At 35.7% G+C, this 22,730-nt stretch overlaps 1 protein-coding gene across 1 annotated transcript in view; it reads right to left on the bottom strand.

The window, feature by feature from the left end:
* Positions 1 to 22,730, bottom strand: part of LOC134748803 (A disintegrin and metalloproteinase with thrombospondin motifs 7) — a 140,759-nt gene that overhangs the window by 42,009 nt on the left and 76,020 nt on the right. Inside the window, exons 4-5 of the mRNA XM_063683597.1 lie at positions 13,870 to 14,032; positions 120 to 713 (exon numbers count right to left, since the gene is read on the bottom strand). Of these exons, the coding sequence (XP_063539667.1) occupies positions 120 to 713; positions 13,870 to 14,032 (757 nt within the window). The remainder of the gene's footprint in view (positions 1 to 119; positions 714 to 13,869; positions 14,033 to 22,730) is intronic.

The following is a 22,730-nucleotide window of genomic DNA, read 5'->3' as shown; positions in this document are numbered from 1 at the left end:
AGAACTCAATACTGGAAAAGGGATAGTACATAGTACCATGAAGCTTTGTTGTAGTTGTCGTTCCGATGGTGGATTGAATAACACAGTATTATTTTAAACAAGCAATTTGTTTTCCTTACCCTAGTTCTGTCATATTCTCGAGCGCTTGTGATGTTCCACGTATACGGCGGTTGCCTGGTGGCACAATTCTTTGCTTTCCTCCTACGCCTCCTGTGCTTCTTCTGACCATCCCCTCGTCTCCTATTCATCCTCTTCCGTCCGTTTCTCAGGTAAGGCATCTCCATTGATCTACTGTTGCTAGTCTCTATAGAATTACTCTTTGATAATGATTGGTTGATTCTATTCTCTCTTCTTCTTTGCATCTCAGCTCTAAATGCGATAGGATTTTTCCGTGCGTTTTCTAATCGTTTCAATCTCTCGTATTCTCGTGATCGCCTGTCCGCTGATTCTTTGCTGTCGTGGTTTTTTCTAACGTTAGTGTTTGTGTTTCTCCTAGGATGAAACTTTTGGTATTCCCTTTCGTAATATCGTTTATATTGTTCATTGTTGTCAGTTCTGTAGTTTGCTGCTCTCTTTTTTCTGTGGTAAGCTTCAACTTTGTCAACTGCTGATCGTTTAAATATCACGTGTGGCCTCCCCACCGAGTCGTCGCTTGTCACGTGATTAGACGGCTCGATCCAGTATTCACCATGTTCTGTCCTTAACAGGCCCGCCTGTAATGAAATATTATTTATAGCAGCTAATAAAATGAATGAGCTATTTCTAGATGTCACCGGAAACGAATAAAATCTGGTTACACACGACATCCGTCCACTTATTTCGTGTATGATTCGCAGAATTTACTATCTCATCAAACTTTGAAGGCTGTGTGCTCGTTTATATTGCCACCGATATCCATTTATTGTTTGGTTGAATTAGACAGAAAATTATTCATATCATGAAAGTTCTGTGAGACTATTATTTTAAAGTCGTAGTTCTAAGGCTAATACGAACCTATAACGAACTAAAAAAAATAAAGGTGTTGATACTCATTGCATATTGAACTCGTGGACCATATTAGTAGTATTTAGGTTTTAAGGTAGGTACGTAAAAATTTAATATTTATGTCTAAGAGCGTGCAGTACATACCCCACCAGGCACAGTTCCTTACGTCACGTTTAGTTTCTATTCGACATTATATGCTCAACTATAGTTATGACTAAACATTCATCAATCAATTCGCCAAATGCAAACCAAACGTTAGAAAAGCAACACTGAATGGCTCCATTGAGAGTGCGAACTAACAAACCGGTTGGCCAACCAGTGGGTCAACAAATCCGCGTCTTGTTTGCCAGTAACGGTAGATAAATTGATTGATAACGATGTGGACGCAGACTGCGCGAATACTGGAAACACAAATCATGGACCTACTAGATGGACCATATTAAGATTAGTCACGGTCACCACACATTGCGGCACCAATACTAATTTAGTAGCAGCTGTTACTTTTAGTTGCGTCCACCTAATGACATATATAACTATTAATTTACAGAAAATTACCTATCTAAAATAAAGTTCAAGGGTAAACGTGGATTGTAGTATACAATGTTATAGATGCGCCTGGGCAGAGTTGTACAGTACTTTTCTTTACAAGTTAAAAAATCCTGTTACGGTGAGCCTGCGTAATAGTGCGTAATGCGAAGTCTGGAGAAGTAATCTATGCTAGAAACTAAACTGTTTTGCGATAAAATGTAGTATCTTAGAGTTTTCGTTGCACTTATATGCCGTTTCTTCACTAAACTATTATACCTTGAGTTGAGACGTATCGGAGTCACTGTGATTTTGTGGAATGATAAAATTTTCTTCTTGTTATTGATATGGAACAACTTAGAAATATATCCACTAGAAAGTCTACGATTGCAAATACAGATAGCGTACCTAAACAATCCTGTTCATAATTTAATACTTTCTGTCTGTATAGTGATAATATCGAGGAGATGTCGTGATTTATGTGCATTTTCACTTAAAAGTGTACCGTTTACTTTTTTTCATCCATCAAGTTTTGGGTTATTTCTACTCAGAATCACAAGGAAAAAATGAAAGTTTTGTAACGCATTTTCACATACATTTTGTATGGACCGTCACAAAACTGACACCCAAAATTTGTACCAAAAACTGGGGACACATTCTGAGTCTAAATAACTCAAAAGCTGGTGGTTTTTCGAAAAAAAGTAAATGGTACCATTTTTTCTGAAAACCCCCTTATAACTAATAATAGTAAATATAATAAAGAAATATAGCCTTTCTAAATTTTATAGTGTCCATATAACTTAATATGACTCACGAAATATAAATTCGATTAAAACGATTATCTAAATCAGCTTCCATTACTTTTGAATTTTTATAGGTGGCTTTTTATTACTTAGTTATTAGTTATAATTTTGTCTAATCTCACAAACAAATCAATATTATAATCATCCAACTATAAAACCGATGAGTTTTAAAAGAAACATAATTTATACAGGCCGTTTTACACATCGTGAATTAAGATTCAATTCAAACTTAATAAATATATTCCGTGAATTGATTCTACCTATAATAATTTATGCTGGTTACTTTGACACGAAAAGTCCTTAGTTTTTTTTTATATTGCAAATTTATTTTGATCTTCATATTATATTCAGGTTCATATTATGTTCACATTGACAAAATATAATAAACTGCGCAAAGGATTGTACGTTCATTTACGAATTCTCAAATCATATTCACCATAAAATTAACACCCCGTGCGTATTTACGAAACATAATGATTGGGTGTGGGCTTTAAACGCTGAATACATTAGTATAATCTTATCCCGTGTTGTTTATGTATTATATAAATTTATAATTGTGCGATGGTCGGCTAGTCGGTCTGCCGCCGGCCTTGTGGCGCGGAAGGCCGTGCTCGTTCGTCGAACTACGGTGTCCGCATTTACACTTGTAAGTTTTACACGGATTGAAGTTACATACGGATAGTGACTCAGAGTCAGAGTTAGAGTCAGAGTCGGAACAAGCTAGAGTTAGACCAAGCAGCGATATTGTTAGCCGAGACTGTGTTATTTAAACGTCATAATTTCATAGAAGTTTGCCGTTTAAAATGCCACTTGAACACGTTTAAAATTATAGATCGGACTATCAGAATGGCTGCCAACTTAGCTTGTTCTAACTATAACTCCGCATGGCGTTTGCGATGACAAAAGTGTGGCGATGTCATCATTAATGTAAAATTTCTGTGAAAATACGTCGTTTATAATGACACTTTGTTGTGTTCAAATTGGTGCAAAGTTAGATTAAAAGCCAGAAGGCGAAAAATCTCCTTATATGATCATGTTTTTCTAAGCGGCGTTGATATTCGTAGACGTGGAAAAAATATATGTAGTTCTTGACTATATTATCTTTAATATCATAGCTTCCGATACACGAATTATGACACTTCACTCGATACAATTAATTCCCAAAGTAACCTCTAACTCGGACTTTTAATCCAACCTTACTCGGTTATTTATTATGTGATACTAAAACAAAAAAAGAAGAAAAAACAATCTTAACTTAAATAGTAATTTCATAGCTTTCGAATTTCGATATTGTAAGGTAACGATTTTATAATAAATAAAAATCGACAAAATTCGTTCAAAATTGACACTTGGCGCGCATGATCTTTCCCGTTCTGTCCTGCGAAATGTGACTGTGACAGCGGCAAACCGATGGAACGGCCTTAACTTAGTTGCTGTTGCAGCGTTCCTGCTAGGTACGGCATTGATGTGGGCGATGTTACAGTCAACTACCTTGATAACATCAGTGACGAAGAGAATGTTCAAATCGCTACAGCAATCTGGTAAAGACAGCAACGCAATTTGTCACAGATATTGACAGTGATATAGGCCGCGTCGACGCTGCATCATCAGCAGTAACGCTTCTGAAGTCGCCACCTAAAACCTTTAATTATATATATAGGGCAGGACGTATCTTGTCATACTCGTACTTTGTGAAGAAAAGTTCTATACGTAAATTTAGGTTTCCACCTTTCTATTGATTCTAGCGTAATTCGGGTTATTATTTATTTTTTCTCTTCATGACGCTATAATTTTGCAAACAGAAATTATGCATCATTGTTTAACTGTTAACAGTTTTTTATACAGTTCTTGCAGATTAAGTCAAACAATGACGCTGGTGGGTAGGAGGGTGGGAGGAGGAAGCAGAAATATGCTCAAATGAACCGTATTAATTAATACCTACTACATTTTTCTTTAGGCTTTTATTGTTTAACGACTCGGGTACATATATCACATTTTTCTTATTTGAGTTTAAAGTTACTTAAACAAATGTATCCCGCCCGCCTGTGCCTGTAAAGGAGCAATGTATTTAGCTTTAGATTCCCCGAAAGACGCGAATGAGCATACTATAAAATATGTATGGCCGATTATTATAATGGACACTTCACTGTGTTGCGTGCGCTTAAATACTTAGGCAAACACACTAACCTAGCATAATACTGATAGAAAAAATAAAGGAGCACAACATAGTAACGTAGAAAGTGAACGTGCTATACACGAATGCACGTCACTACGATGGCAATATAGTTCTCATTGTTGTGAAATTTAAGTTGAATTTCGTGTAAGTATCGTGGAATAGAATATTAATTCGTATGGTGGAGTATCCACTCGAGATGTCCAGTCAGTCAAGTGTTTGTCTTAGCCTAAGTGGATATGAATGGCGGCGTTTCTCTGAACAATCTAATGTACTGCATATCCAGTATGAGATAAGGATCCATTGAGAAACGCCTTCGGATATACTCGTAGACGAAATATATGGACATGCTTCTCAATGAGAGTGTTTTACAAATAAATAAGTATTATGAGACAGTGTTACACAAATCGACCTATGGCTTGTATTGTGGGTCGTACTAGACGACGATATAGGTATATATAAAAATACTTAAATACATAGAAAACATCCTTAGCTCTAATATACAAATAAATGGCCTTATTAGGATTTGTACCCTGAAGTCCCAGGAACTCTAGATTCTTTGGCAGAGCCACTATTCACTAGGCGAGGAGGCGTTTGTATTGTAATACGAGTATCAAGAAAAACATAAAAAATGATATATAGTCATCAGTAACTTGAGTAGTTGTATTTTATGTAGGTACTATTCAGATTTAACTTTTTCTATATTGCATTACAATTTCATTTATTTATTTATGAATCAATAAAAAAAAATTGGTTACGCATTTGGATAGAATTTATAGTGCGGAAGAGATATGATATGAGTGAATATCCTTCTCTGTCACACCTACACAAGTAATCAAGGCAATACAAAGTAATAACAATAATCAACTGCACATAAACGCATTGTCTTTTACTTTCAGATTAACCCGCCTACGAATAATAATAACTTAATTCCTCGTATTCATAAAATTCTATATATAGGTAGTGAACGAGCATAAGTCGAATATGAATTTTGATACTAGTATTTTGATAATATTTAGTATGAGACTTAGTAATGTTTTTTTGCAAATATTTGGTAAAAATAAATCCATCATACACAGATCCACCTAGCCCCAAACTAAGCAAAGCTTGTACTATGGGTGCAGGTGACGATAATATACATACGTATATAGATAAATACGTACTCATATACATAGAAAACACCCATGACTCAAACAAAAAAAAATATACCGTCATTATTTTGATGATAAAATTTCGTGAATACTTGCACGCGCGATACTACGCACTCCGAATATTATTGAATGCTTTATGGGCGTTTGCTAAAATACCTATAAATATTGAAAACCTGATTTTTTCAAATCTGGACATTCTTGGGCTCATTCTACTCAGAATCGACAGCATCCTCCATCCTGCCATTAAAAAAAGATGCCCCAAAATGTCCATTCCATTACGTCACGTTTTAGTGTTTTTTTTTTCATTTGTATGTGCGTGATGTAGTATGCACAATTTTCATACAAATTTTTGGGACAATTTTTTTATCATTAGGATTGAATATGCTAGTGATTCTGAGTTGAAAGAACCCAAAAACACCAGGATCTGCGAGAATTATTTTAGAAAACGCCCTTATACGGATCGCATAGGTAATACTTATGAAAAATAATATAAATATAGAATTATTTTTTGCGATGATTCTTGAGAAATCTACATCTCTTCCCTATACGCACATTATGCAAATGACAATTTTTGCAATAGCAATAGTAATCCCTATTTATAGTAGGTACATATCGAGGTCTTACCTTGAACGTCTTTAACGATCTCAAAAGGAAGTTATTTCGATGCTCGCCTATTAAATATTCAATTAACTTTTAAACGCAAACTACTAAGATTTGCATCTTAATGCGTACACGCTTACGTTAAGTTTCTACAATATGTTGTTCATGTATAGCTGTCATTGTCTGAAAGAGCTTAAGCACCACGGTTTCTTTACTAAAGTTAGCTATATTGTTTAACCAAGAAAGAGGAGCGCAAAAAGCAGCGAAGCCATTTTAAAACCTACGCATTTAAGGTAGTATAGGTAGGATTCAATAAATATAAATGAAAGGGCTAAACCGCACCACTTAAGTTACTATAAAAAGATTAGGCAAGCCATATGCTAGCATGGTTCCGCAAGAATTGTCTAATATTAGCACATGATTATCTTACTTGATTAGTTAATGAAATTCACACGGTTAGCTTGAACTTTATTGTTTTTTTAAGATTAAGTGATTTTTTGCATTGTTTATGGCTTTTGTATTTTATTGAACTGATGTAATTTTACTACAGTAATTACGAATAGGTATATAATATACTTATAGCTAAGTATTTTAGGAATGATATGATAAAATAATAATTTTGCACAGGTGCAACTTCATCAATTTCCAACTTGTACTTCGAGTAGAAACTTCCTGACGACCTGAAGTGTTCTGAAGCGAACACAAATAGAAAAATACCACCGCCTTGTAACGTCCTATAAAACAGTGAAGCATGTTTAAACAATACAGAACCCTAACAAATGTTCATTCATATTCATAAAATTGATTACACGCGCGCTTTGAACACGTAAAAATTAATGATTCGCAATAGAAACAAGCTATTAAGTGGCAGCTCTGCATTATCAATTCATTCACCTGTCTGTCGGTTCATTCATTCAAGATTAGCACTACATTTTACATTCACAAATAGCGTATTATAAAGGCATTGTAACACAAGTTAAGCCTTTTTAACACGGAGTAACGTTATTGCCTCGCAACTCATAATCTGCCATGAACTATGACCGGCCATCATTAATTAGAAACATTGTATTTTACATGAATTCTTTGTTTTTATCACAAATACATTTTTGTCGAGAGTTTTTTATTAATTTATCAGAATGTACCTACTTGCCGAATGTCGCACCAAAAATGTTTTTTTTGCCGAAACAGAAACTGAAGATTCGGTTCTTTTTAAGTTTCGAAACATGATGTTTATGCCGAAGTTTCGGTTTAGGCAACTAAACCGAAACATTTAAAACTTTCGCGGTTTAAACACATATTAAATCACATTTAGAAACGGGTCTATCGCGAATTTATTTTGTTACCTTGTGACAGTTAAACCTGTGTCGAAACGTCGGTAAATAAAGGTAACAAAATAAATTCGCGATAGACCCGTTTCTAAATGTGATTTAATATAACTAAACCGAAACTTCGGTCGGACACCATATTTCACACCTAGACTTAAATTTCGAGGTTCTCAATTCTGGACATTTTCTTCCTCAAAAACTTAACAATTTTTTTCATATTAGGTATATGCAAAAAATATCATGCAATATATCAATACAATAAACAATAATTATATTACACCGATTCATTATTTTTGAATGATCGTGGCATGGGCACGCAATGACACTTGCGTGACTTGCGTAGTAGGTAATTGGCTTGTTAGGCGGCATAGTTACAATGATCACTGAACCTGTATTACACCACAATAATAACATTCGTTTTTTGCCGCCATAATTGTAGTGGAAGTCGAACATAGATGTTCTGTCTTATTAAAATAAATGATTATTGTTGCGAACGAGTGCCAGATTATACCTTTATAATATAATTGTACCTGAAGGCGCAAATCGAAAATATGCCTCTTTATCGCTCGAGTATGCAAGTAATAGGGACGCAGATAATGAAATTTTGCCTTCGATCTCAAGATTCTCAAGGGATTGAAAATGCCAATGTTACCGACGTTTCAATTAATATGATTGGACAGGAGGCGGATAATTAATAAAGGAAACACCAACGCATATTAAGTCATTTATCTTGTTAGTTTTTTAATGAATGAATTATGTACGCTATTAGCATCATAATTACATAATAAAATTTAGTCCAAAAGAGCAATGATTTAATTTTCAGAAAATGCCTTAAGACAAATTCCACCTCTTGTAATTTTTTGTATTAAATAAGTAGTTATACAGGATGACTAAAAAAATAAGTGTATTCCCATTGCCAGGGAGGTTTTGGGAGTATACTGAGCAACTTTTACGATGGGACCAACCTCGAAATCGCGAAGAAAAAATTTACCCTTCCATAGAAAATGGACCAGCCAAAATGTATGAAACAGCCAAATTTTTTATCGCGATTTCGGTTTTGGTCCCATAGTAAAAGTTGCTCAGTATAATCCCTAAACCTCCCTGGCAACGGGAATGCACTTATTTTTAGCCACCGTGTACATAAAGTTTAAAAAAGGTAGTTTTGGTTGTGCCTGTTGGGCTGCGTTTTAAAAATGACGTAAATTTTAACCGCTGTTTGCAGCTTTTTCTAATAACCATATTTGTTAGAAAGAAAGGTAAACAGTAATTCGAACCGATCTCGATTTCGCGCCATAATTCTCCCGATTACTGAGCTTTGAATGAGCGTGAAATCTTGGGTAAGTTTGCTGCAATTTGTTTACGAATGGCTTTATAGCTACTTGGGTCCATTTCGTGATGCACACTTGATGATTTCTTCTTCTCTTGCTGTTGTTGTCTGTACATGTTCGTACTTGTGTTGTGATCGTCACGAATAAATATCTTTTGTCTTTTCAGAGGATTATTCAAATAGGGCGCTTTAAAACGCGAAAACATTTATTGACTTATTTATTGAATATTACGGATCCATCACATCCAGAAACTTATGTTCCTACTTATTATTATTATTGTTGGGGTGTTGTGGGCCTGTGAGTATCACGTCGACCAAGCAGTGATCTATTTTGACGGCTCTTTATAGTTCGGGTACTAATGCCCGTTGAGTCCAGAAAATTCCAGATTCTTTGGGCCGTAATGTTCTGTACCTCATAGGGTTGCAGTATGTTCCTACTTTGATGAGCCATCAAAATAACAACAGTTTATCCTGTCGTTACCTTTCTGTAGTAAGTTAAGTCGATTACATTTGAGAAATACAAAGATAAACAATTTAACTGCAAAAATTATAACTGTAAAAGTAGGCTGTTCGTAAATCTACGAGTAGGTAATAAACCTACGCACGGTTTTCATTGCACGCGTTTAATTTTAATGGCGGTTTAACTGCAAAACTAGAAAAGCGTTAATAGTTAATACCTGATTTCCAGCAGAGAAAAGAACGATAGCGAGCTATTGGCATGACCTACGATGTTCTATTTTTATGTGGATAATAGTTTAATAACCTAACACATTCTAAGTTTAAACTAAAAGCTCTTCTCGGCTATAGTTCATCAAATTATTTGATTCAAATATTAACTTTAAACAAACATCTGCTTTTAAAAAGTCCTAAAATGTTTATAAAAAAGACAAACCTAAGTAACCAAAATGTCGGGAACTGTCAACAAAATTAATCAAATTTAGATTTAATTAATTTACTAAAATTGTTCAGTACTGTTAAAGCTGTATAAGTTTAAGGAGGCCTTACGATTCATAATAAAATCGTAATTTATAAACAATTTTGCGGACATAAAAAAATATGATTGCATTCCTTCTAAGGAACCAGAAATACGCAATCATCGCCCACATTTGATTACTTCCATATCAATATATAACTAATTAATTAATTTTGAAATTCGCAACAGTATCTCACTCATCGATCAAAAGCAAGGCCGCAATATTAAATTACGAATGTGGGCACAAGATTGGACAAAAAAGCATTTTATTGAGCTGAATGATAAGTATTTTTTTGAAATTATTATAGTGGGTGTTAGAGAGAGGGTTCAGTAGACATAAATTATTACAGTTACTCACACCTAGAGGTAGAGACTAGTGGCGTTAGAGTTTTGAATGATTTACGGTTAGTTTCACTAGACTTATATTGACCGGGATATAGACCGTGATTACCTTTTCCGTACTACCGTAAGGTAATCACGGTCTATATCCCGGTCAATATAAGACTTGTGGCGTTATATATAAACGCGTTATTGGCCTGAATTATCTATGAATCGTTTGGTCTTTATCCGTCATTTTGACTTATGTATTTGTAAGAAAGGGATAAAACATAATTTAACTAAATCAGGCCCGTGAAGTTTTATGAATAAGGGGGTTGATATATACGAGACTGTTACGCCAATTCGAGTTTTAGTTATTCGATCTGCTTCCGATATGGTACTGATCTGGCAGTCAAAAATGATGTTTTTGGTTGAAGAAATGTCACTTTTTACACTGACAGATCAGTATCATACTTCCACTAATGGTGATTACCGAGATCAGCATGACTAACTATAAAAATACCTACCTACCTATAATATTTGAAGAGCTCCCTCGACTTCAAGAGTCCATTTTCAGATCCTGACCTGATGACTGTGGGACTAACAGTAATACTTATAATATTTCTTAAAAGGATTAATGTTGAACCCTAAAACGACAAGTCGTAGCGGCTGTATCTGAATTAATTAAGCAAACACTAACAATGCCAAATAAAATTTCACTTTTAACAGCATGTGGCCAGCCTGAGCCGATAAAGACGGGAATGAAAGTAAGAGTGCCTCCCATTGGCCGTCGAAAGCTTTTTTTGTGCCGATAGAGTGTCATTCATAAATTCTGTAAACTTTGTCACTTTGGTATTTGCGTTTCTTGTGCCAGGCGACGCCGGTATCGGTATTGCAAGTTGTTTGTGCAACTAAAAGCACTTAGTAAATGTTACAGTAGCTTGTTGATTGAGTGTTGGCTTTGTCGCTACTGACAACGCTTCATTAGGTCTACAGTTTGTTGTCCATATACGAGTATTAAGGCATGCCTACTGATGTTTAGTATGCTCATTAGAGTAAGGTTTTGTTAACGGATTCTTTGACTTAATGGCAGCTACAAGTACGCACATGTAGAACTGTTCAATAGTGAAATCGGGTCGGTGTTTCACGCAATCGGTCAGTTCTGATTAACTGTGTGGCTACCACCAGTTTTGCACTGACATAAACGCTATCGAGAACGTAACTTACTTTCTATGCATCTCGCTCGTACTGGCATATTAGTGCGAGCGAGATGTATAGTGAGTAAATTACGTAGACGTTAGCGTATATGTCAGGTTTGACATTGTCAGTGACTCATGGTACGGGTACAGGTGCCATTAAAATCTAATGCAAACGTGTAGGCGTATATGATTTCGCGTACCCGTACCTATTAGATGAATCTTGATATATTAAGAATAAGAATAAGAATAAATTTATTATCAATGAAATATATAACAGAGAATGTATTATTATATTGTAGAGTTAGATCAAAGAGCCAACGCTATATGTATTACTTAACTTGTTCACTGCGGAATTTGCGGTAGGAGTCGAAAGCCCTATGGTCAAATTGTATAATTTGACTTACAGTGTGATGAGTGAAGATATCGTTAGACGCTGGCAGCATTTCGCATTTTGCCCCAGAGCGTTATTTTCGCGGCTCACTTTGGTTAGACATGCCAAAATAACTCGTTTAAAACTAAGGTCGCAGTACACTGTTTGTTGCGTCACTAACTCCTTTGTAACAAGTGAACACATTAGGGGTAATAATACCCTTTTAATCCTACAGTATTCTTCCTAGCCGCAGGCCAAATTTCTGCCAAAACCAACAGATAAATAAAGAAGGATGGACCTAATGTTTCATCTTGAGATTTTTATAGTTAGTTAGGTATGAGCCCCGCAAGGCCGCATTGTGATTTATTTGAACTCTTCGTTTATAAATAACTGACAATAAAAATGAAGATTCGTAGACTAAACATGCATGATGCTTATGGTTGTGGTTTGATGGTTTATTTAATTAGATGTTTTAGGTTAAATAGCGGTCTTTTGTAGTCTTTGGAAGTGCCGCGTATTTATTTGACACCGTAAGAAAAAAATAAAAACTTTTTATAAGTACCTCAATGTAAGGAGTTAGTTCATAAGTAAGTAGTAATGCAAGCTTGCTGTTTTGTAGCTATAAATTACGTGTCTATTGAATAAAACTTTAGTCTTTAATCAGCATTCATTTGTTTAATTGCTCCTCCAACTTCCCGCACCACATGGCGACCCTGCCAGGATCAGGCTTCAGTGCCGTTTCAGGCTTTTGTTACTAATCTTTATTTTTAAGCAGCATTATAGTATAAGGCGTATACATGTTTAAAATTGCACAATCACAGAAAAAGGTCTTCTCAGCAATGCCGTAGTTTTTAATTAATACTTGAGCTCGAGTACTTTCTCACTAGGGAACGAAGTTACTTATAACTTTTTTTTGATACGCATGAATACGTTATTTATAATAGTATCTGAATTTAAAAGTTGAACCATCAAACGTTTATAGTTTTGCCATGTATGTCTGTCTGTCTGTCTATCTGTCTGCCCGTCTGTTACTAAGTGGGCGTTTTCTACAAGTTTTAAAATGATTGATTATAATATTTAGGATACTTGGGCGTTTTCCAAAACAAATATTGAAAACCTGATTCTTTCAAATCTGGACATTCTTGGGCTCATTCTATTCAGAATCGATACCATTCTCCATTCCATCATTAAAAAAAGATGTCCCTAAATGTCCATTCCATTACGTTACGTTTTAGTGTGAACAATTTTTTCACTTGTACGTGCGTGGCGTAATGGAACGTAAAATTTTCATTGAAATTTTTGGGACATTTTTGTATTGAAAGTGATTCTGAGTTGATAGAACCCAAAATCACCACGATCTGAGAATCAGGTTTTCAATATTTGTTTTAGAAACGCCCAAGTATAGGTCCAAAATATTCATAAGTTCTTTCCTCAATAATTTTAAAACTGTTGGTCAGACAGTGGTGACCACAAACCATCAAAGCTTCTGTGTGGGCTGGGCATGAAATTTAACAGTTTGTCCGAACTGTGAACCACACGTTCAGGTAACGCTCACGCCAACACTTAGTGGTCGCGATGTGGTTACAGGCAGTTTTAAAAAGAAGGGCAGTCTGGCGCAGACGTATGAGAAACGACCACACGCGAAGTGAAAAAAGATTTACGAAGTATTTTATAGACCACTGATTTAGGTACTACCAGTAAGGTGCCACACAGTTTCAAATTAATACAAAAACAATCAATCGGATAAACATAGACAAAAATTATCTAAAAATAATAACTACTTATTTTTTTTATATGACACGCTTCTTACTAATAAATATAATAATAAAATTAACGTCCAGCTAAGTCTTTTGCTGTAGTCTCGGCAAGATAGAAGATATAGATATTAGACAACCTTAAATTTTTCGCGTCACCGACATAATGCCGCTCCACAACCGGCGTATTTTATTATGTTTCAATTTCAAGTTAACAGTTTATAAGTCCAAAGCGGCAATACTGAGCAACCACCCCTCGGGCCTAGCCATTGGTTAAGTGCATGTATTAGACCTGTACAATTTTAACTTATAGCTTTACAAAATGGGTACAGTTGGGTTGCAGCTACAGTACAGATAAGGAACTTACCAGTCCATCACAGGCCGAGAGCGCGACCCTAGATTTGGGCTGGCCCCTAATGGAGCCCGTGTAGTGGCACCCAGTGGCGCCCCCGTGCGGCCTGTGCCGCGTCCGCTCGCCGTCGCCATGCCGCTCCACAACCAGCGCCGGCGCAATGAAGCTCACTGACGGCCTGTGGACAATCACATCATAATTAGTATAAATGATGTGCCGTATTTCTTAAAACTTCTGATTAAGCTAAGGTGCCGATATTTGGCATGATAACGTTTAATAACAATTTTTGTAGGTAACTAGTTTACACGTCACAAAGTAGACGTTTACTTGGTATGGCTGGCTTTTGGCTTTTTGTTGTTACCTGGTTTTATTTTTCTTTAAAATTTCTTTGTAGTTTTACATGTATGTAAAATGTATAATTTTGGTGCAATAAATAATATTTACATACTTACGTACCTTAACTGAATTTAGGTAATTTTTATATTTAATTTTCTATAAATATAGCATCATATATTTCGTATCCAACAAATTTCGTATCCAATAATGAATTCAGCTGATAGCAAAAATATTTAGAATAACATGTGAAGAATTTTAACAGAATCTGAACGATCTCAACGATCCATTCATATAAAATATGATCAATTTGTTCAACGATTTATGAAGTGTTGCGAATTAATGTGCCACAAAACTATTTCTCCATTCCAGAAATGTAAGACATGCCTGGCATGATTTCTACCCGCTACGATCCTATCTCCACATGATTCACATTTTCTGCTTTAATAGTTTACCAAGAATTTTCAATCCTAGTTCCGGTAGCGAGTCAACGCTTGCACGCGGCACGCAACTTCTGTTACAGTAGAGAGTTAACTTCTGCAGTGCTTGAGTTACAATACGTCCCTTTACATTGAGTTGTGGAAGTTAAGGATATTTTCTCAACAAATAAAATAAAAGAATCCGCGGCTCAACAACGATCTACCGATTAAATCGCAGCTTTGGTCTGTATGACACGTAATAATTGATTACGACCGGCCTCCTCTCAAGCTTATTTAAACATTTAATTTAAAACGCCAATTCACAATAAAATAATCCCAAAGATTATTATGATTAAACCCGGATCTTATCATTGAATACTGTTAAATATTAAATACGATACCAAACGAACGCAAAAACATTTAAGGAAATATTCCTCTTATTTCTATCTTTTTCTTATTCTCTTCACTCTCTCACACTCCCTGCTCCGTTACGCACTCCTCCATATACGTGGAGGAGGGCGTAACGCGACAAGCATTGTATTGAAAAATAAAAATATGTAGTCCAATTTTTCTCAATCGTTTTTTTTTCTATCTTAGGCTTAGAACTTTTCAGTCGCCCCTCGTATGTATTTTAAGATTTAATACTGGCAATCTTTGAATGTAGTTGGCAATAAAATTAAAAGGTTAGATAAAATGCTTTCAACTTTTATATGTTATTAATATTTTATTATAATCATTAAAAATAGTACTTAATCGAGTTATCCTCGAAAGTCGAAGGTACCTAGTTTGAATTATTTATATGTCTCGCAAAATGTTTTCATAAAACTTCAGAAATTGTAGGACTGAATTTTTTATTGTTTTATACTTATTCAAAACCATACCGTTTTCATACAAAGTCGTGGGTCGTTCCTGTCGGCTATTACCCAGATTCTACGGCCTTCACTAGGCATAAGCTATATTTATGCCAAATTACAAACGGTCTATTCCAATAGTGAGGCCATGGAACTTAATCAAACAAACAACTGAGTTTCTGGGCTAGTACTTTTTGGATATTACGTTTTGAACCTGCTGCGTCTGGGTCAAACATAGTTTAGAAAAAGGTGACTTCTGAGAACAATTCAATAAAAGTTAATGACCCAGGTACAAAAATATCATGTTCTTCTTATTTGAGTCTCGAGTACTACTGATAAATTGTATCCCGCGTATTCTTTGCGTTATCTACAGGAAAGACGCAAATGAGTTAATCATACAATAGAATGTGTATGACCCGTCTTAGATTTGTTGACAAAGAACCTAGGTGACATTTAGGTGCCTATGGGTAGGTATGTGAATCACTAGTTAAGGGCTATATAAATAATTTAGTTACAGATAAAATAATTTGATTCATCTGAAAGTTTTGTATCCTATTGTGTTCATGTTAAAAAAACTTTACGGAACAGGCCTTAATACATCTTATTTAATGTGTCTGAGTCTCACGAAAGTTTTGTTAATAATATTGGATTACCTTAGGACCCACCCGGTACCTAAAACTCTAGATCTATCGATTTGTTTCTGTACCTAAACGCTAACGAGGAAAAATTGTCGAACGTTGAGTAATGTGCGGCGATAGCAATAAATTGTTCGTTTTAGCGCATATCGGCCAAGGGATCTGACCACTATGGCGACGACCATAAAAAGTAGATGTCGCACAGGGTCAAGATTTATCGAGAAACAGCCTTAGATACCGCGGAATGTACCTAACGACTTCAAAAGCCTTCGAGAAATGGCGAGGACTTGTTGCGGATTGTCTTTTGGTACAACTCGCTTCACTAACTATTTATATTGTAGCTTTATATCGATACAAGAAAAGGTTCGCAGTCTGGGTATTAGTGACGGATTGCCGCTTGTATAGATCCGGAGAAATGTGTATTTACCTATCCCCAAAATCAAAAATATATTCTGCGTAGGTATAGGTTATCGAATGCAATGACGTTTTTACGTGTTATGTTAGAATATTTATCAGTACGGTTTTTACTCACTATTATTTTTAGTCGCTTTTGGCGACATGTTTCGGATTCTTTGGGAATCCATCCTCAGGCACGAGTGTCCGCGGCGGTTGTACGTCGTGCACTGAGGATGGATTCCCAAAGAATCCGAAACATGTCGCCAAAAGCGACTAAAAATAATAGTGAGTAGAAACCGTACTGATAAATATTTTGAAATATGTCTCACGATAGTTTAAGTGCGGTTATGTTAGAATTTGGTACTGTAAAGGGATACGCCTATCAGGGAGGTAATTAAAGATGGATTATCAGCACTGCTGTATTTCTTTTCTTTCAGGTTAGCTACGTGACAATTAAATATGACTATCCTAGATGTATGCCTCTTTCAGAATGCCCATCCGCGCACCTCCGTTCCATTCTCGAGCTCGGATTCTAAATTTAAATGCGTGTCTGCTGCCAGACACTGATCAAAAAGGCTGTAAAGGTTGCAAACCTTTACAGTACATAATAGATAATTCAATTCAATATTTTTATTTCGAATAAAAAATAAGGGTCATTAAACAATTATTAATTAAATATCTCGATGACATGAATGTTGTTTATCTGGGTGCGTAGCCATGATGCCAATCGTTCTCTCTGTAGCTCTGTAGCGAACGATATGGTACTCTCTCTCGCTCTCTCTATCACTATTCCAAAACAAATGAATATATTCCACTTTAATTATTTCATCAAGAAATCGACATTAAAAGTTCTATATCAATTTGACCTTATCTGACCATAGAAGTGACTTTATCCATTAACATCGATAAAAAAGCACTATCTTAATGGCTAGCAGAAGCCCAGCGGTGGCAGCATGGTTGCGTTTTTATCGCCTGTCACTATGCCCGTCACTTTCGCACTTACATATTTGTTAGAACGTGACAGGCATGGTGACAGGCGATAAAAATGCTACCGTGCTACCGCCGCAGTACTCTACAGTACACTCAAACGTGTCAAAAGTGATTTTGATGGGTTATCACTATCAGTGATCAGTAAGCAGTGATGATCAACAATTTTATTTTTTATTTGATCGTTATTTTTTGTATTTCTGTGGGTAAACGACCCTTGAGCTGGTTAGTTGTTCCTATCGCTTACAGAGGCACATATTTTATGTAGTTATAAGTTCTATCTACCTATGTATCTATTAGAATAGAGCGCTTCATCAGTCTTTTCCAAATGCGTCAAATCTCCAGTAAGGTCTACCGTAGCGTCGTATAACTAAATATTACACAGAATACGGCGTACAGCTATCTCTTCCAGACAACTGAACAACAGACAACTTAGTTGTTTCAGATCTACGGGTCATCTTATAGTGGTGTGGGCTTAACTTGTTAATAGATGGGAACACAGGCCCAGGGCTGTCGATCGGCAAACACATCGGCTGAGCACACAGATAAGGCTCATTACGGCAATTAGTGAAGGTAAACACGGATGCCCCGAATACGCGGACTCGTGTTGACACAAATGTGTGCATCTGTACATTCTGTACACATTCATGCGTGTGCCCATATTGCCCACTGGACGGGCGCCATGCTTAACGCAAACTTTACTACTATATGTATCAATACCTACTATACGCTCTACTGAGCGATACTGAGATACTGAGCTCTAATAGCAGACAGGTCCATTAACAATGAGGCATTAACTTGGATTCGGAAGATAGCATGCACTATCTTATCACGAAATATATTTTTCCTCTCACTAGCTCGGAAAGTTGTCTTTTATCCTTCACAACAAGCGGGGAAAACGCGTTTTATCCACTAGTGGGGAAAGTAATTTGACCTTGGATGGAGCGTGTTTAAGTAGCTTGGCAGATAACGAAACGTAAAACGCTCATGATAATGGTTCGTTCGATATTAATTATCATTAAATAAGTGGTTTGAAAATCTAATAAAAAATACCAAAATTAGCTTTATTTAATGATTTTAAGTCATGTTTGTTTGTTTTTTTATAATGATGTTAATTATACATCATTCTGAACGCACAAGTTGAGTCGATGCAATTTCAAAACGCATCGTTGACATATATTTCATAAGATAAGATAGATAAGATAAGATAATTTATTCCATAACAATTTTACAATCATGTCGTAAATATAACTTACAAGCTACTAAAATAAATTACAAATTTATAAATAACATGCATATCATACGTCAGAAATGTCAACATTATTAACAATTTTCTTACTTAAAAACTTTATTCACGGACTCGCGTAAAAATACACAACTTCCAGTTTTCTGTTTTAATATCGTAAAAAAATTAGTGGATGTTGCACTTTCCTCGCTATAGTGAGGTGAAAAGTTTTGTGTTACACACGGGTGCAAATGTATTTTACTTCTCGTGTGTTGAAACACTCGCGGGTAAAATACAACTTTGCACCCTTGTATAACAAATAACTATATCCATTTCTTCCGAAATTTCAAATATATGATAATTCAAGAACAAAATTTAAAAGTAAGGTTGAGTGGTAGAGAATGCCTTATGACATTAAGTCCGCCTTTTATACTGTAAGGTTTTTCTTTAGTGCAATAAAAATTAAATTAATAAATAAAATCAAAGGCGGTTTCTGTTTTCAATATCAGAGACCATGACTCCATCAAATAGTATGTACCTACCTATTAATTTTTAGGGCCATTCGAAATTTTTTCAGGATACCATTTTTTTAGTGAACCTATTCTTGAATGTGTGACAGAAAAACTACACAACCATATTTATTAGGTTCTTATTAGGCTGCCTAGAATAATAATATACCTAGATATGCGTGTCCTATCCGCTAACTCCCTATGAGAAAAGTCGTCTCCTCAATCAAACAAAACGGTGCAATTATGTACCTACATGTACAAGCTGAGTAACTGTAATAGACTAGCATTTGAATGAAAATGCGTAGGTAGTTCAGTTCTTAATAGGTGCAAATAAGCATTGGCACAGGTAACACAGCGTAGAAGCATAGAGTAACTTATACTAGAGCGGTACTGTCATAGTAAATTTTGTAACCCCAGTAAATTCACTGCCATCTGTCGACACACTTTAAAGCTAAAAATAAATATTTATAAAAATACGATAAAATGTATTTAAATATGGATAAATGATTTTTTTTATTTGCATTAATTATTTTTATGATTTTGACCCATGTTCTTTCACTGATATGCGTTAAAATTATAAATAACAAACGAAATCGTCAACGCCATCTATACGAGTGTAGGCCAAAACTAGTGGCGCCCTCTGATCGAGAGTCAAATTTTCGTGATTGTTGAGGCACGTTTTTTCCTTAGACTGTATCCATCTATTACGGAGTTATATCTATCTTTGGTAGAAGCCAATCTATCTGTTTAGGGGCGTAACGGCGTAAGTGACATATTTTTGCCGCAAGTGTCCGCTCTTTCTTTTAAGGAGCACTAAAAGTCCAAAAGGTAATCTGTTTAACTCATAAACAGTCGAAACGTCATTCTAGTATCACGCCTTCAGGAGGCCGATTCTGTTCTTTTTTTTTTATTTGTTTAGAAACCAAACAGTCATATCAACATGTCATAAATTCAATACAAAAGATGTACCGCTAATAAACAATATTAGCACGAGAGTTAAACAACAACTTTGCCCCCTTTTAAAACAAATAATTACACTAGACTAGCCCAGGGGTCAGCAAACTAATTAGAAATAAGTTTTTGGCAAAAATTTCATTTTTAGTACAAGCTTTTATCGCTGACTGTACTTTTTTCCACAGGCAATCGAGACAATTCTAAAAACCCCAAACACAATTAGGTTTAGTTGTTTTACCACAGAGTTCATATGGCCACCTCCTGTCTCCATCATCAGATTAGCTCGATGGTATCATAATATTGCATTGTCACCCGACTTACATATGTATGCAAATTTTCAGCTTCAGTGGAAGTCGGGAAGTGGGTCAAATTTAACTTGCAAGATTTGACCCGTACATTACATACATACATGCAAAGGTACATTGCAAGTTAATAAAAAGCTTGTATAAGAGCCAAGCCCAAAATCAGCAATAAAATGTAGCTCAAAAAGCGACAAGTGTTGCTTTCGGTGGTCTAAGAACTCCCAAATGTTAATTTTTTGTGTGGCCTAAAGAGCCGCAATTGTAGCTTCAAAGAGCCGCTCGCGAGTTGCGAGCCGCGGTTTGCCGACCCCTGGAATAGCCAACGAATTTTGAAAGCAATCTACTTCGAATGGATGATTATTAATTTATTATAGTAACTAGAAACTCGTCTGAAAAAGGTATGCCTGTTTTAATAATTTGATGTGATATTCTTCTTATTTTGACGAGACCTTGAGTACCGTCTAGCATAGAGTAACTGATACTAGAGCGTTACTGTCATAGCAAATTTTGTAACCCCAGTAAATTCACTGCCATCTGTCGACACACTTTAAAACTAAAAATGAAGATTTATAAAAGTACGATAGAATGTAATTAAATATAGATAAATGATTTTTTTTATTTGCATGAATTATTTTTATGATTTTGATCCATGTTCTTTCACTGATATGCGTTAAAATTGTTAAATAACAAACGAAACCGTCAACGCCATCTATACGTCTGTAGGCCAAAACTAGAAGCGCCCTCTGAACGAGAATCAAATTTTCTTGATTTTCGAGGCACGTTTTTTCCTTAGACTGTATCCATCAATTACGGAGTTATATCTATCTTTGCGTCTAGTTAAGTTGTAAAGGAAATGTTTTTTGAAAAGAAACAGTCGACGAACTCCAGATTTGTAGGACACCCCGTTTTTAATTTGGCATCTCACGCGCACCATTAAGTGCGAGCGGGATATTTGAGAAGACGACTACTCCAAAAAGAACCGCTTCTGTGAGTCAATTGGTCCTCATGATTAAGGTCGTATCAAAATAATATGAAAACCATTGTCAATTTTTCAAAACAGAAGTAGCCTCCTGAACAGGTGGGCGCTAATTTTATCACCAATATTATCCTTCTACGTTTAGGCGACAGCGAGGCGAGACATTTTACACTAACATAACTACGATTAATTTAATCGCTTACCATTAACGTAAATGTCAACACGAATAAATCTTGTAATAGGCACTTCGCGGTATATGTTACCTAAAGTAGTATCGGAAAATCATCATAGGTTTTACGTTAGATCCATACTAATATTATAATTATAAATGCGAAAGTCTGTCTGTCTGTCTGTGTGTTACCTCTTCACGCTTAAACCGCTGAACCGATTTAGTTGAAATTTGGCATATAGATAGTTTGAGTCCCGGAGAAGGACATAGGATAGTTTTTATCCTGAAAATCATCCCTTAAGAAGGTCAAAAGCGGGGTGGAATTGAGATAATTAATGAATTGCCTGATAATTTGTGTAAGCAATTTGTGTGCTCAAATTGAATGATTGCTATTACACTTTTTCCAGGCGCTACACTTACTTTAACTGATTACTGATTCCACGCAGACGAAGTCGCGGGCAAAAGTTAGTATTTTATAAACGGCTTGTTACGTAGTTAACGCATAGCAAGGAATATAGCGTGGTATTAAAATATACTACAGTATGGGGTTCTTCAAAAAAGGAGTGTACAGGTTTTTAAAGGGTCGGCAACGCGCGTGTAATATCTTCGGTGTTGCAGGCGTCGATAGGCTACGGTAACTGCTTACCATCAGGCGGGCCGTATGCTTGATTGCCACCGACGTGGTATAAAAAAAAACTAAAGCTAGACATATTTTTTTGTTGGATGAGTTTTCTACAAAGGCATCGGAAGATTGTTAATTCAGACAAATCTTGGGTACTTCATATTTAATTTGGTATTTTATTTTGGAGAAACCGTTATAGTAGCAGTGAGACGCGTGCAGTTAAATGTGTATTAGAAAAAAAATGTAACTGGTATATGGACAGATTTTTCTTGTTTGATAAACTCTGGGCTAAAATAGTTAATATGTGTCCGTGACGCAACCCGTAAGCAGGGTCAAGGAAGGATGTGGTTGAAATGCACATTGGTGACTTTGTAATAGTAATTTGATTTCGTACTTAAGACTAAATGTTATCGAACTTCATAATTTAACATTGAAGTTAAGAAGTTTAAAAAGTTTGTACGTTTTTCAGATTTTTATGTTGGTTATGGAATCAAGTTT

The sequence above is a fragment of the Cydia strobilella genome, chromosome 17, assembly GCF_947568885.1.
Source record: "Cydia strobilella chromosome 17, ilCydStro3.1, whole genome shotgun sequence".
Lineage (NCBI taxonomy): Eukaryota > Metazoa > Arthropoda > Insecta > Lepidoptera > Tortricidae > Cydia > Cydia strobilella.
This window is presented reverse-complemented; position numbering and strand designations above follow the sequence as displayed.